We start from the raw sequence: 17,439 nt of genomic DNA on the forward strand, positions 1-17,439 counted from the left end.
TACCACATTTTCACTGATTTTGAGGCCAATTCTTGACCGTTTTCAACCAAATAAAGTTTAAACACGTTCCCGTATATTCATCGATCTCCCGTATGAATTTGGCGACATTTGGATCGAAACTGACGGAGCCTTTATAGGCATACATAGATACATAGATAGATAGATAGATAGATACAACATTTCCCTATTTATAGTAAGATAAGTGTATAATGTTTATGCACCAAAGTTCATCTAAGTGCATTATTCGACATATTTTGACCTTGTTCCACATTTTGACGCATCAACATGGTGTTTGCCATAACCCACCTCATTTAGTAACCTTCATGGGGCACATATTTGTGACTGCACTAATACTGAACTACCAATAAATCATATACAACATGATTTGTCATCTGCTGCATGAGACACATATTTGTGACTGCCAATACGGAACCAATAAATCATCTACAACATGATTTGTCATCTGTTGCATGAGACACATATTTGTGACTGCTAATACAGAACCAATAAATCATTACAACATGATGTGTCACTCTTTGCAATGCTAATATGAAAAAGGGTATCTTAATTGAGAAACCTGTATTGGTCAGCAGGATTTTCAGAGTTCAGAGTTGTTTGTTTTTCAAAAAAGAATATTTTTGACTGCACTACTGAACATCTTCACCAATATTATCTACAACTTGATGTGTCAACTCTTTGGAATGCTAATATGAATAAGGATATCTTGATTGAGAATCCTGTAGTGGTCTGCATCTCTTCACCAGGTTTCTTCAGAGTTCTTTGTTTTTTCGAAAAATAATATGCTTAAAATAGTCAGGACTCATGCCTTGTGTATAATGCCATATGGTAAATCGGCCATACTGAACTGTTATGCATTGGTACCAAAAAAGAGTTCCTCCAGCATTTATTGAGGTCTGAAATCAATAATAATTGTCCCTCTAAGGTTGAGGGTTGCTAGATGTGTGCATGTAGCACTTAGCACCTTATACACACAATGCAACTGAGCACATATTTAAAGTTAACCTGGCACATTGTGAAATAATCAGGAAGAACTCTACTTTGCCCTCCATGAGCAAAATGCATGCATCGCCAAGGACAGACTCTTTAAGTTGATTCTTTTTGTGTTAGCTTGTATAGCTCCTTCCCAAGGTCTTCAAGTACATCTCTATACTCCAAATCCTGGAATGAAAGGAAAATCATTGAAAAAGAAATTTAAAATTACAACAATAATTTTTCCCCAAAATCTTATCAAGATTGTGCAATGCAACATTTTGCTTACGGATATTTCATACTTTTTCACAGCAAATATGAAATCTATACACAAATCCGACTTGACACATTCCTACACCTCACTGGCGACCATAGCTGGGGGCCTTCCATCCATATTACATGACGCCAGTATCACAGGCGTGTAGCATTTACCGCTCCCGTCATCGCAATCCAAACAAACTAAGCTAGTTTGGCATGGATGGACCCCAGCTATGGCCGACTTAATCCTGACCATCACTTGGCTCGTCGGATTTGTCTATACTCTGATTTCTAAATAAGTTAAGGCAATATACAGTTGACATTTTTGGTTACAAATCATTAACAAGGAGATCCATGGATCACAAGTGTCGCCTGCTTTAACATTTTCTATTTGGTTGTATTATCTGTTCCAACTTCGATGACACCTTTATCATTTTCAAAGGTATTATAATAGATTCCATAATTAATACATTTGAGCGTTTGGGAAATGGTTAAAGGGTTTTGGATCTTGACTATTGTCCAAAATAGGTAACAGAATTAAGTATTATTAATCTCCTCCTAAATGCATAGTGTGGAATCACTCCCTAAAGTTACATTAAAATCCATTGGATTGTGTGGACAAAGGAGCATTTGAAACATTTTGGAAAATGACCACAGAAATGACCTTTGACCTGTGACCTATGACATCAAACATAGCCAAAAAATACCTCTTTAATCATGGGCAATTATACTTTAGAAATAGGAATGTCTTTAAAAACCTTAACAGAAACATACATCATCCATACATATGAGACAGCATTTGGACTGGTTAGGGTCTACATGAACATTCAGTCAGGCAACACAAAAACAGGTTTTTCGCCTCAAAAGCAGGTCTCAATAAATCAATGTTTCGATCAGAAGTCAAACCAGCAGCCTGCATATCTTTAATCCTGATTGTCTCAGCTTCATTTTGATAAATAATCCATACTATTAGTCTCCAATAATCTTGTATTATTTGGCAACAAGCTCACTTTAATGGCTGATTTGTCAATGGCTAAGGTCACTCTGGTGAGAGCACCAATAAAGACAAATGATGATATGAATGAACTTGAATTAATCCCAAACTTGGATCTCCTAATTCCTCAATACTTAAGTACAGGTTAACATACCTTGTAATTAATTTTGGGTACTCCTTCAAATCCATGCATTACACCATACCAGCATCCAGCCATCACACCTGTAGAGTCATTATCACCTCCGTGTATCATGCCTCGATGACATAACTCTTCCCATGAATCACTGGCTCCAAGGAAGGCATCATAACTTAAATAAATAACAGACACCCCAATCTATTAACTAGCAGGATTATGATGGTGTAGGATCACTTGGTCAAGAGGGTAGGCCCATGTAAAGAAATTATTAGTTTACCGTCACCCGCCCACATCACCTTTTTAATTTGACCAAAACGTTCATTATTTTCATAAAAAAGTCAATTATCTGAAAACTGAAACTCTCAAAATGTCTGACATTTTTTCAGTTTGGCAGTTTTTCTTAGTTGTAGGGGTAGAGGATGTGGTAAATAATGGAAATGTAAGGATAACCTCATCATGTTTCTAGTGATTACAAAAATTGCAAATTTCTTTTCATTTTAATAAAAACAAATTCAAATCTTTTCTCAATCAGTTGCAAAATGTCTGTAATGATGATCTAAGCATTAATCATGTTTTAACATGATTAAAATACCTGTTTTGAGATGGTCTTTCATCAACAATAATAGGTAATAGCCATGTAAATGAAAGTTTTGACAATAATGAAATTTTCCAAACTAATGAATAATGAAATCATGACCTCATATTTCACTGAAAAAAATGTGACGGGAAACTAATCATTTCATTTCATTAGCCTTAAGTTATGGATGTCATGAGATAAATCGGGTGAAATGGGTATATTATATGTAACAATTGATTGTCATTTCTTGAGGTCCTTCAACGATGTAATGCTAGCATACCAACACATCTATGTACACACACAAAGATGCACATACACATGCGTGTAAACCAAATCAGCTTTAAAATTGCTCTGTTGTGCTGGTGTGTGTCATATTCAGTGAGTTTGCAAGCTGGTGTTTGTTTATGAAGATTGAAGACCCAGTTTATAATAATATTCCGGGCCATCACGCAGCTGTTGGACACTTGCATACGCTTTGTTGCACCTAGTGCACATGCCGCCTGGTTTTCAAACATTTCCAATGTTGATTTGAAAATATCTGTAATATCTGTAATATCCCAGCTTTCATAGCTTATACATACATGTGCCTATACCCATTTTGAAAATGCACATTTACTAACTAACACACACTCTCAAGTGTAATAATCTAGGGAAGGTTTAGATACTTACGCAATCATTGGTGCATCATGTCCACTTGCCCCTCCCCATCCACTAAAACTAACAGACTTGTAGAAATCATCTCTTTCTTTGATGCCATATGGCTTGTAATAATCTAGGGAAGGTTTAGATACTTACGCAATCATTGGTGCATCATGTCCACTTGCCCCGCCCCATCCACTAAAACTAACAGACTTGTAGAAATCATCTCTTTCTTTGATGCCATAAGGCTCAGGAAATGTTGGATCAGACTGACCATCTGTTAGGCCTCTATTCTGTAAGTATGCAGTCCACTTCTCTGTAAAATATGACCTTAAGGATACAAAAGACAAGTTTTTACCTGAAAATTGTTATACTGTTTATATAGCTCTGATAACTGGAATGTGTATTTGGAAGCAATCAAACACTAATATGTTAATGAGTTTGCACGAAATTTAGAGCTTAATGAATTATTTCAGTATCATTGAGCATAAGTCCTGCTCATGTACTGACATCAGAAATGCAGGCTTCCAGTTTCGAAAAGTATCAACATGATCATAGGATTTTAGTGTGACATAAATCTGTGTATCATCAGCAAAAATCATGAGATTATTATCGGAATGAGTATATTGATGAGATCACTCAACAGCCCTGTATAATAAAATCGAAAGGTCCCTTGACAGAGCCTTGAGGTATACCCCATGGAAGAGAGGTATCACACATGTTTTGTTGGTTCACCCTCCTTTACCTATTTCTTCTCTGCTCAAACATAAGAAGGCACCATTCCACTCACCAAGTTTCTTTGTTTTTTTCCACATCTCTTCCTATTTCTGTGACGTAGTCCAGTGCTTTTGGTAATGTGTCCATGAGTCCAACACCCCATTCTCTGACTAAGCAAGACAAAAAAGAATAAATTATAAAACAAATTGGCTGAAATGGATATTAATATTTATACAATATTGGATGGCTTTCGAGAATATACCGCATGAGTCATGAAAATACAGACTGAGACGAAGGCGAGTTCTGTATTTTCATGTTTTCATGACGAATGCGGTGTATTCTTGTATCACAAGAAAAATCCAATATTATTATCATCATATAATATGAAGCTTTTTCGATGCTCTTTGAGTGCCAAAGTACCAAAAGACACATGTTGGTGCCAGTCCTTCAGTGTAATCATTTTCATCATATTTGCCAGCGGGACATAGAACAAACTGTACAACTCCGCGTAATTCTGGTTTCATACTTTCATGCCGCTTGCCGCGGAGCGGCATGACGCATGAATAGTGCAGCCAAACCGACACAATCAAGGCTTATGATTGGCTGATACATCATGCCGCTACATGACAGGTGCATTATACATGGGGTTAATATTGAGTCAGTACTCTTTAGGTCTAATCTCTTTGTTGATACACCACATGCCTAGCTATTATGTCACGCAGGTGTAAAGATGTTGACAATTATAGACTGGTGTGGGAGACACCTGGCTGCAAGTGAGATGTAGGAATGTGTAAAGGTCTCCAGTGACTTTTATAAATTCAGTTTAACACTTACTAGGTTTATTTTGCACAGCATATGAAGTAAATAGTGCAGAAGCTAAACTTCCAAGGTACCCTGTGGGACAGTTGTGTGTCATTCTACCACTTTCTACAGCTATCGCTATGAGATCTTTCAGCTGCTCTGGTTTATGGTAGCGTAGGCCTATACACATGGCTCTCATTGCAGCTCCACAACCACCACCTCTGTGAAAAAAGAAATCACCACTTTATTGTAGTATAGTTATGCATGATATGTGAATTATAAAGTTCTTTTTATGTTTTTGTAAAGTTTACTGAAAATATCCACATTTGCAAACCAAAACACCTAACATAACTTAAGGGCAGATGGGTGGTTGGTTGAATGTGTGAATGGTTGAGTGAGTGAGTGGTTGACTGAGTGAAAACTGGGAATGTCCAGGCTCTATAAAAAGTCCCTGGTTGTAAAATGACAAACCCTCAGCATAGGTGTGTCTGAAAATGCCAAAAATTGTATTACACTGGGGAAACCCTTGAAGATATTCACCAGGTCTGTGACAACTAGTCCAAAGATTTCACCTTACTTGCAGATGCTATTGTTGCACTCATCAGATCATCAAAGATGTGACTCAAATTGTATTGGTCCTTGTCTCTGTTCATGGTTTGCCTTGCTTTCTGATGGTGAGGCAAAGAGAGTAATAGATATAGGAGATGGATTAAGGAGGCGATCACCATCAGAAAACGGGGTAAAACCCTGAACAGAGACGATGGGCAATACAACTTGAATCACATCTTTGAAGATCTGATAAGTGAAAAATCAACTGTCAACTGCATTGCCAAGCAGCAGTCATCAGCTGTACACAGATCGTCATTGCAACAATAGCATCGATAAAGAAACATGTCAGTTTTTGAAACGTCTGCAAGTAAGTGGAAATGGACTAGTTGTAAGAAATTCCAAAAACCAGTTTAAACACTGGGGAAGCCAACTTGGGGCTATTGATCACCCTGGTTGTCAGAAAAAAAGCCATTTTGGTCTCCAGTTAGTTTGATGTGTGTTCCCTGTTGTCATGCAAAACAAGACTGAGTGAGTGATTGTATGAAGGGATGCGTGAGTGGGGCACAGTGTCAACACCCTGTATTATAAATATTTTTTCCATACAGCTCAATACTCCGTTGAAATCAATATTCTATTATTGACACAGATAAAGAAAGTTTACCTATGCATTGTGTTATAGGACGTGCACCTGGAACTTAACTGAATGGGCTAAACGCGTTCCTTTATACCTATAAAGTATAATTGTCATTCTCAAAATTAAATATATCTCAATTTTTACTTTGGATTTCAAATTTTTTACTTTAAAAATGCAGTAAAAATATCCACAGCAAGCTGCAAGGCCCAGCTAATTAGTGTACTGCTTTTCGAGTGAGTGTACTGGAAACAAAACCCTGGTTTTATCTGAAAACAAATTTTTTCTTGTAATAGAAACATCATATGGGGTACTAGAGCATGCACAAATCGTAATAATGTGTAGAATATAGAAACGCTGTGGTATCTCATATGATAGTCATGGTATGCTTAGCCTGAGTCGCTCGGCCTATCTCGAACAAAATCGTGATGCGTAGCTGTTAAAAAACGAGAGGATTCGCTGTACTATCATAGCAATTTTTAACACGAAGATATAGGGATGATGACGATGTGTGGGGGCAGCTAGTTGAATGAACAGGATGTGCAGAAACATTAGGGTCCCTGTTTACAAAGCAGATATATCAGACCACTCATGTTTTGAGTTTTGTGAAACACTGGGGTCTCAAAGCTTTCAAACCAGTACCTCTGGGTTCCTTTTTTGAGATTTGCCAGTCATTTTGATTAATCTGTTATGAGAGCTATGAATGTCATTTAGCATATCTGTCACAAAGTCGTTAAGTTTGTCTATTCCACCCAGGAGCAATGACAGATGGATGGGGTGGCTACCTAAGATATTGTTTTAAACATACCTTCTATTAAAGGGTACAATGTAGCCTTTTGGATCACTCATCTTAAACATGTGGATATTTTCCATTGTTGTTCCTCCTGTAAAAGAAATAAAAAATGTTTTATAATCGGAAGGGCATAGGTTTCTTCTGGTTAATCAGTTCTAGAAACACAAATTATTAAGTGTGCAATAAACTAAAAGGAAACCAACTTTGAGATAAGACCAAAACAATTTACAAGCTCCATGATTGTTTTTTAATACTCAACAAACACTATATCTATTAATACCATAAATTACTGATTAAATATTGATGCAGCTCTCTGCAAAATTGTATATGTGACATGATCAAGGGGAATGAGTCACATGTCGAGCCTGGTCGAAAATGAGTTTTACATATGTTTCTAAAGAGGACATTTGGCGCTTTCAGAAACCGAAAATCCCATGTTGATAGGACTTTTCTTTATGTTAATTTATCAATCACTGAAAACAACATAAAACAAAAGAATTTTAACACTTTCTTTGCCAATATATCAAAATAAATATTAGCGACATCCTACTCATTTCCCTTGATCGTGTCACATATAATTTGATATATATTTCTGGCAAAGATAAATGGAAAATTACTCATTATATGAGCCCTGTTTCAATCATCTATCACCAAATGACAAATGATTTGAAACCAATTTGCATTACTCACTTCAAGAAAACCACAGAAATACTGGGTGTCCTAAAAAGATTTGTGAAAATAATCTAAACTAATGTTAACAAATGTAAATGTCCTTTTCATGATATAATTAATGCACACTCTACTGTGAATGTCAAGTTCACAACTTGTATACTTAACCCACATTCATCATTTTGTAGCATTCCAAGGCAATTAGCGTTGATCTTGCCACATAAATCATAACATATTTACTGTATACATGTAGTCATATATTGTTTCTGGCAGCCCCTTTTAGGACATTATGTATTTTGATAATGAAATAGGTTCTTTAGAAATAATGCAAATGGTAGATATTGCATGTTTGCAGTTACACAACAACGTGCAAGTATCACTCTTTGCCAATATTAGCATGGTGGGTCAATGTGCGTGGCAATTTCCATGATTACCATAAAACAACCTAGGAAATAAAACCTAAATTAACATTCATTAATGATATAATTTAATCACTTAGGTCTGTATGCACAAAAGAGTTAGACCGGGTCTAAAGTTAGACCGGCAGTTAAACCTGATCTGAGTGGAATTTATTTCCATCACTATTATTTCCTTCCAATAGTAGCTAGCAAATCATAAAGACTTTGAAGCCAAGTTCAAAAATAATACAAAATAACTTAACCAAATGTAAAGGAATACATCCTTTCTCCTGAGACTAAATTCCACTTAGACCAGGTCTAACTTTAGACCCGGTCAAATTCTTTTGTCAGGGTCTAGATTTAGACGAGAATCACCGAATCGATTCTCGTAAGATTTGGTTGCAAGAATCAACTTCTCTCATTGTATCATACAGTAAGTGTAGTGACTATGATGGATTTTGATTCTCGCGAACCAAGACGAAATCTAGGCCCTGTTTGTGGACCTTAAGGTTTATTTACCTGGGGATCGACCACTCATATCCTGTGATCCTTTCTTGTATGTGTGTGCGAACTCCATATATAATGTATCACCAATTGGTTTATTGGTACATAAAGCTAAAGAAAAGACAATGAATATGAACACTAAGAATACTGCAACACATGATGAAACTTTATTTGGAATGAAAATTTCCTACAGCATTATTTTAATTAATCCACTTTTTATACTTTCTCATACAATTAATCTTGGGGCACTAGATGGTATCTCCGCAGTAAAAATACCCACTTTTTCTGAAAACAAGTTTATCTCATCCTATCTTAAACATATATCTCAGCATTGCACACTTTTTTTATCTGGCAGTCGCTTTTCAATTTGGTGTCCTCATATTAAAAGCAGTACAAGGGTAGGTGGGCATCCGTATGTGCTTTACATCTAGTGTAAAAGATAATCACAATCAATTCTCACATTTACAAATCATTCTTTGCAATTTGAACAATTAACATGGTGGTTCATGAACCACTAGATCCCCTGCCCATCACGGTAACAGGAAGGGTTGTGATAGAAATAGAAGGTGGTTTTCTGTCACGCTGGGCTGCTTCCCATAGCAACTGCAAGAAGTAGCAATTTCACCCTATTTGGCCCCATTTAACCCATATGACACTGTTCCAAAACTCACCGCCTACCTGCGATATATCTATACTGCAAAGATAGACACCTATACTTGCTTATATTGAGAGATATTGTGTTGGCAAGGTTTAGGATGCAAGACTGACATGTGCACGAACTTTTTGGCACGCAGGTGACTAAAACTTTGCAATGGCCTTTCCAGTTTCCATTCTCATAGACAATCACATTAATTTATCACTACATTAGACTATCCTAGCAATTATAGTTCCCACACCCAATCAAGAAGGTATAAACAAATCCCTATATCAAATTTATGATTTCCCAGTGTGCATACATATACACCAGGCACAAAAAGAAACTTGTCAGTTATATTCATCTTTGCTGTTCAATAACTTGATCATTTTAGATTATTCTGAAATATACATTTTGTTAATTGAACTTTGCTTTCTCATTTGACACCCTGTTCGTGAAAAACGAACAAGAATTGACCAAGATATGCACCTCCAAAGCCTCAAACCCCAAAATCAAAAGTTGCATTTTCAACGATTTTCAATGGGAACGCGTCGTTGTATTGCACACAAGCACCACAGGCCAATCAATAAAGCACACAGTGTAACAGGCACAAGTGAATCGTTAAAATTGCAACTTTTCATTTTGGGGTTTGAGAGTTTGGAGGCGCATATCTTGGTCAATTCTTGCTCAATGTTCACGAACAGGGTGTCAAATGAGAAAGAAAAATCCAATTAACAAAATGTATATTTCAGAATAATCCAAAATTATCAAGTTATTGAACAGCAAAGATGAATATAACTGACGAGTTTCTTTTTGTGCCTGGTGTAGTTCAAAAGGTAGGATTCCACAGTACAAAATAATTATACACCTTATGAAGGCAAAACATGTTGCAATTTACATGTAATCAGGAAAATAAATCCCACATCAAAATTTGCTTTAGAAATCTTCCAATAAACTCACCTTTGGCTGTTGCTATATGCAGCACGGTGTCATCACTCACTGGCCATTTTTTTTTACTACAAGAAAATATATCATATATAATTTATTGGGATTTTTAAAACTTTCTTTCTTTCTTATTTTTATAACCTGGGTGAAAAACAAGATGCAATACTGATTAGAACTGGCTGTGAGGTCTTTGTAATCCACTGCATCTGCCCCAGAATTAAAATGTGGTCATGGAGATAAAAAATTGTTAATGATTATATCCTCCACCGGGGATGAAACCCAGAATCTCTTGTACCAGAGTTAAAAACCTTGACCACTTTACCATGCTGCATTCTACTAAATTGAACACTGCAATCAATTTCCTAGATGAGGAGGGCGGTGAGTATAGCTGCTGTTACTGTACATTTAGCTGTTTAGTTTATAGTCACAAAAATAGTTACTCACATTTAATGTGAAGTTTCTTAATACCACCCAGTTTCTTTAGATCCTTGTGAATATCCTCTCCAACAAATGTGAACTCCCAGCTACCTCCTTTGAATCCCATTGCATCACCCACACCACTGAGAACCATTGCTGCAATGTAGCGTTCTTCCATGACTTGGATTAGGTGATGTAGGCCTACCTAGCTGTAATATAAATGTGTGAAACTATTACATTAATTGCTCACAGCTTGTTTACAAAGTGATGATGTGAAAATAAGCAGCTGTTTTACATACCCCCCCCCCCCCCCCCCACACACACTAGCTCATTATTTTAAAACCCACTCTGAAAGTGCACATTGCTATCCTTGCCATTCCGAATTTGGCAGCCTTGAGGTGCGCCGTAAGAAAAAATGGTATAAGACTTCACACAGGGGGAATCTGCTCCCTTGGCTATGCCGGTGTTATATTATGAATTAACCATGTTAACTAGGGACTACATGTATCTGGAATTTAACATAGCCTACATGTATATTTCCTATATACTATAAATGGCTGGTTTGTAGATTATAAATTCATCTGCAATGATCATTATTTTGCTGGTAATAACCAGAGCTGAGTTTAAGTCTAGTCATGAAAATGTAGGTCAAGCCAATTCACTAAACCAATTTTTCAGGTCCAGTCATGACAATTTCATTAGATTTGTAGAATTAAGTTGAGTTGGGTCATTTGTTTTATTGCATTACCAGTCAAAATACATTTCAGTGTGGGATGTCTGGTGTGGGTGGGGGTGTAAACTATGTATACATTGTCATATTACTCTTTTTCCCTCTGAAAAATCAGTTGATAACTGTCACAAAAAGTGGACCAAAATAACGTAAGGTGTCAAGCACGAGTAGGGTATATTCAGTGATAATTTAGTTCTTTAATCATTTAATCATAGCCCCTCAAGAATTTATTTTTATGACAATTAAAAACCAGAGTGAAAACATACATTTTCAACTTTCTGTACATATTTTATTGTGTAAATATCTGCATTAGCAAGGTCAGTAGCGTAGCCAGCGGGGGGGGCGGGGGGGGGGCAGAGTGCCCCCTGACAAAAAAAAAGAAAGAAAAAAGTGCCCTTCTGACAAAAAATGAAAGAGAAAATCAGGAGGGCAAAGGAAAAGAAAAAGGGCAAGGAGCCCCTTTTTCTAGCAAATTTCAGGGCCAAAATAGTGTAAAATACAAAATTTTTCTGCGCTACGCGTGCACATTGTAACAATAAAGCCCTTTTTTAGCCGGATAATGGGGGAAAATTGTGTAAAATACCATTTTTTCCCGCTACGCGCGCACATCATCCCAATAAGGCCCTTTTCAGGAAGCTCGAAGACATACAGTCTCTATGTATTGTATGATGCAACTGCAATTTTTTTCGTCTGTGCCCCCAAAATTTTATTTTGCCCCCCCCCCTGACCAAGAAAGGTGGATACACCCCTGAGCAAGGTTATTGATTGAAGGAAGCTGAGGCCTGTGGCCGAGTTGGTAAGTAATTTGGACACTTGTGCAAATGCTATACCGGCTTCTTCATATACGTCCCTTTGTATTGGTTGATATCTTCTTCTTAAATCTTTCTTGGTTGAGTCGGCAGATTCAGACTTAGCTGTACTATTAAACACCAACTTATCCAGGAACCTAGGACTGAGTGCAGATATCAGAACCGGGGATGATCCCCTTCTCTTTTCGAATAGCTCCGACACTTTAACGTGCACAGGGATGAATCCTCCTGAACACAAGACCAACGGCTATATGTGACTTCCGAACCACAGGACATCGCACACACACTACCTATATCTGCATGTGCTAAGCAGTGTATGGGGGCGAGAAGAAATTCTACAATTAAATTCTGTGATGTAACTGAACTTAATTGAAGGATTTCCGACCATATAGGAACTTTTTGGGAGGGAGGAGAATTTTCACCTAAGGCAAGCCCAAGGCTCGAACTCTTGTTGATTTTGTGTTTTACAATTTGAGGTGGTATATTTTAACCAATCAGAAAGAATTTTATATCGTATAAGATTCTCAATGAAACGATGCCGCTTTCGTCCAAAAAAAGAAGATACACACCGGTGGATTTATACGCAGAGGAAGACTGACACCACAGACTAAAACTGTCGCAACACAGGAAATTAAGCGAAATTTGGGAACAAACAAAATTAAATGACAGTGGATTTTCACAAGATATAAATAAATATTTTATATTACAAGATTGGTAACAAATTAAGCTTCAACAAACCCTTTTCACCCATGAAAAAAGATGTTTCCATTCTAAAGTACTAAATGCCATGCAAAACCAACCATTTTTTCAATCTTTTTAAGCCTCTTCTGACCCGAAAAAAGTTGTGTTGATATTGAAGCTTGCGTGAACAGGACAAATTCATAATGCGCCTTTTAATGACTTCTATAAAAGCTAACAAAATAAACAAAATTAAAACAAATACACATCTTATCAAAAGTAATGCTTCTATTATTTAGTTGAACCAATTTGAAGAAAACTTACTAGTTTTTCTTGCTGACAGGTTTCGTCAGTGAACCACTGACTTTATCAAAGCTTGGTGTGGTTGTGATGACTGGTGGGAAGTTATATCACTTCAGCAGCAATGCTAGTCTTGCTAGCATTATTCTATCATTACTTCCTTTTAAAATAGCAATGATCTCATCTTACTTCCGCAGTTCAAAACGCTTCATTAAAGTATAGGAAATAATGATTATTACTCTAAAAGGGTATTGTAAATCAACCTCAATTATGCCCATCCCTAGCATTCCTACAATATTTTATTGGTACAAATTGAACAATGCCCCTGACATTGAGGTAGTCAATTGTATAGCAATTTTCTATTCATAATTTCTGTTCAATCATCCATTACATATATAGGAATTATTCGGGGGTTTCCACTTCTTCTAACCAATGACCTTTCTCATCCAATTTACACAGTTCAAAGCACTTCATTCATAAGATACAAGAAATAATGACTGACTACTCTTATAGGGTACATGTATTGTATCAACCCCCATTATGTTCTATTCATAGTATTGTTAGAAATTGAACAATGCACTGACATTGGGCTATTCCAGATAAAACATGCACCCCCCCTATAGAGGGCAACGGAAATCCAGATTTTTTGGTGGTCTTTGGGGCTCGGAATTCCAGCCTATTCTACTTATGCTGTTCCAAATTCCAGCCTATTTTGCCTATGCTTGGCGCAAAATTTCCAGATTTTTCCACCATTTTGTTAGTCTGAAGGCATAGAGGGTTTTGGAATTCCAGGTTTATTGTGTTTATCCTTGGTTGGATTTCCAGACTTTTTTGCCTCTGGTCAATAAAATAATCCATATTTTTGTCCATTGAGGTGCTGGAATTCCAGATGGTTTTGTTAGTAATTTGTCGGGATTTCCAGCCTTTTGTGCAAATAGATATCAGGAATTCCATTCTCTTCCAGGTTAATGCAATTTGTCATTATGTATGTGCATAATGTATGTTGGGGGCGTTTTCTCCCCCCCCCCCCACAAGTTGGTGGTACTAGTAGTTATAATCATCATGATTGACAGCCCAAGTGACCATGACAACCAACATTCTTCAGTTCTTGTTGAGTAAGCCCTAATTATTAGTAAAAAAGAAAAAGAGGGTACACCAACTTGACGGAAAACAAGTCGCAGGGTGGCGAATCAGACCCCTCCCCTGCTCAGTTGACAGATATGTTGTGACCAAATTTACAATTTGCATCTCCCTTTTGGCCTATTTTAGACCAAATTGCCGCGCTTTGCGCGCAATCTTGGTAAAGCCATTTGAGTGAGTAGATCTGCGACAATCATGTTGCCTTGCCCACAGGACCATCAAAAGGTAAATCCGGCCATATACCAGGTATATGATATACACATTTTAGGCTATTCCAGTTGAAAGACATACACCCTGTATGGAAGACATTACTTTAGTCTCTCACACAGGGGTGTAGATTCCAAATGAAGTCACCCCAAGAAAATGGTTGCCCAGAAAATAAGCTGTTTCTTTACTCAATTAATGAGAGTTTCATTGAGTAAAGAAACAGTTTAAAGCAAGTGCACTATCTTAAGTTAATGAAAACAAGTTCACAGAAAGCAAGCACACTTCGCGAGGGGTTTATTTTTGCGGATTTATCGAATGGAGTTCCATCCACGAAATTAACACCTCGCGAATATATACAGGGTGTCCCAGAAAAAAATACCTAGTGAATAAAATTAAACGTAAGTCGAGAAGTAGACATCAGAATCAAACAATTTTAAGTGTAGCGCATATCCTATTTTAATGTGCATCACGTACGAAAATTTTATTTGATTCGGTTGACTGGTTGCGAATAAATTAACGATTACATAATGCGCGCATCAATGCAGTTCATTCCAAGTTTGATCACAGGCGCTTTTTTCATACTCGGTTACCGCTTCCTGAAGTTTGTGTATCTCATTAAATTTAGTCCACATTATCTATTTTATAATCCGACGGTGTTATGTTATGCATGCTTTCACTGAAGATGAATAACAGCTTGTCCGAGAAAACTTTGATTTCTACAATGGGAAGCTTTCAAACTTTAATTCTTTAGGTTGTGCAAATATGTTATATTTTAACTTTCCAAAGAACATTTGAGCCGAGAATGACAATGATCAAGTGCTTACAGTTTACGTATGATTTTTGATACCATGCAACATTAATGTTGAAGTTTTAAAAGATTTAAACTTTGCATTACAATTTTACGAAATATTGTGTGAGAATTTTTTTTAAGCAAGCTTGAATTCGTTTATGCAATAACATTCTTTATGCAACATTAATCAACATTAACGAAAAAAGATATTTACAAGTACCGAGCATCATCTTACATGCAAGCTTTCATTTTCAATATCGAGCAGATTTTCAAATTTGAACAAAACCTAATTAAATGTTTTGCAAGAAACAGATTCTTTAAAAAGAACTATAATAGTGCGCATTGTGTTGAATGATTTTTCCTTCAAACTTGGAATGAAGTGAATTGACGCATGCGTTATGTAATCGCTCATTTCTTCGCAATCAGTCAACCGATTCCAGTAAAATTGACGGATAGGATGCAGAATAAAATGGGCTACACGCTGATATTTAGAATTTTGGATTCTGATGTCTATTTCGCGACTTACGTTCAAATCCATTCGCCCGGTAATTTTTTCTGGGACACCCTGTATAATAATGTATTGCAAGTATAGGGCAAAACTAAGCATCGCGAAAATAACAATTGCAAAAATGTCTCTGTAACTCCAAATCGCGACAATAACTGTACGCGAAAATTACCACTTAAACAGTATAAATTTATTACGAGCAGAGAAACTCTCTGGACTGACCTTTCACAAGTTCAACAAAAGTCAATACTATTACGTAATTGTTTGTTCATGGGACATAGTGCACACACACTTCATCCATGCAGTACAAAGTGTTATCTGTTTCCAAATTTCCTGTGTGCTTTATTTTAGCAGATTTGGGTAGCTACCGTATTAATAAACTGAGGGAAAGTATTATACTGTGTATTAAAAACAAATCAACCCATCGTGGCTTGGGGTTTTAATAACAGGTTTAATTTCCGGAATTGATTGATTTTCAATGATGGATACAAATTTTAAGTTTAGCATCAGTTTTTGTTAATATTTTGTTAAGTATTATAAAATGTTGCAAATTAAAAAAAAAATTAATAGTATCAAAGGCTACGAAAAAACCCTTCTCTACGGGGCCAACCGACCCGGAATTTGTGTTTTTGAGAATTAAACACCCGACCCTATACTTGAAGTTGAAAGGTCCGCCCGTAGAATAGGGTGGGTTTTTCTTTTTTGTCGCCAAAAATACAATAAATAACATGACACCATAAAACAGAAATTTTGACAATAATAGTTTTTTTCTGATCATTTTAATGTAAATTTTGACCAAAGTATCAGCAAATTATGATATAGCTAGATTACACATAAATATAAAATTTGAAGGAGGGACTCTAAATATACATTTAAAAATCCAAAAGCATAAATCAAGAAGTGCATATTACCGGTATTACTATTATTAAAAATGATTTATATTAAATGATGCTCCCCGTCTAAAAAAATCCGGACATTGAGTTTTTTTTACATGTTTTGCATTTGGAAAATGTTCCATTACAAACCAAATGTCAGACGAATTCGTCTCTATGGATTGTCTGAGTTGATAACATCTGAGGATAGGCCTATATGAATCCAATATCGTACTAGCTAAACTACTGTTCTTTGAATGGAACAAAATGCAGATGTTCAATCGAAATACATGTGAAGATGAGCTCATCTTCTCTGATGTTATGCAAAATATGGTAATATCAAATATCATCCATTTTATTGTTTTATTATTCACGGGATGTGATTAATTAGCATATTATAAATTTGATGAGGAATTTAAATATTTATATGCCATTGGGTTTTGTGTATAGGGGATGGAGGAAAAAACTTTGATTGATAATGTCATTAAAATATTAAGATACCCTGCATCTCGTTTCTACTACTCATTATAATTATCATTAAAGTTTTGCTTTTGTAAAGCCTACAATGTTCTAGCACATCTAAAATTCTCCTGCATGCTGAGTGAACATAAAAGGTTGAATAACACATGGAGATTAAAAAACGTAAGTAAACAAAATCAAACGAAACTGGTAATTTGCACAACCTAAACCACAGAGCAGTACATGTATTAAACAGAACAAGATCTTGTTCATGGTTGTTTGTTTAACCATGGATAT

The 17,439-nt window shown here is 36.3% G+C and overlaps 1 protein-coding gene across 1 annotated transcript; it reads right to left on the reverse strand.

Annotated features, from left to right (window-relative positions):
- Positions 1-201: 201 nt before the first annotated feature.
- On the reverse strand, positions 202-13,701 carry LOC140159739 (ADP-ribosylhydrolase ARH1-like). The gene is made up of 11 exons (XM_072183209.1): positions 13,194-13,701; positions 10,676-10,861; positions 10,251-10,306; positions 8,672-8,767; positions 7,101-7,176; positions 5,146-5,333; positions 4,385-4,481; positions 3,751-3,924; positions 2,397-2,550; positions 534-1,179; positions 202-463 (listed from the first exon to the last, which is right to left on the reverse strand). Exons 2-10 carry the CDS (start codon positions 10,828-10,830, stop codon positions 1,105-1,107), a joined length of 1,071 nt encoding a protein of 356 aa, XP_072039310.1. The 5' UTR covers positions 10,831-10,861; positions 13,194-13,701; the 3' UTR covers positions 202-463; positions 534-1,104.
- Positions 13,702-17,439: the final 3,738 nt, after the last annotated feature.

Source organism: Amphiura filiformis, chromosome 1, assembly GCF_039555335.1.
Source record: "Amphiura filiformis chromosome 1, Afil_fr2py, whole genome shotgun sequence".
NCBI lineage: Eukaryota > Metazoa > Echinodermata > Ophiuroidea > Amphilepidida > Amphiuridae > Amphiura > Amphiura filiformis.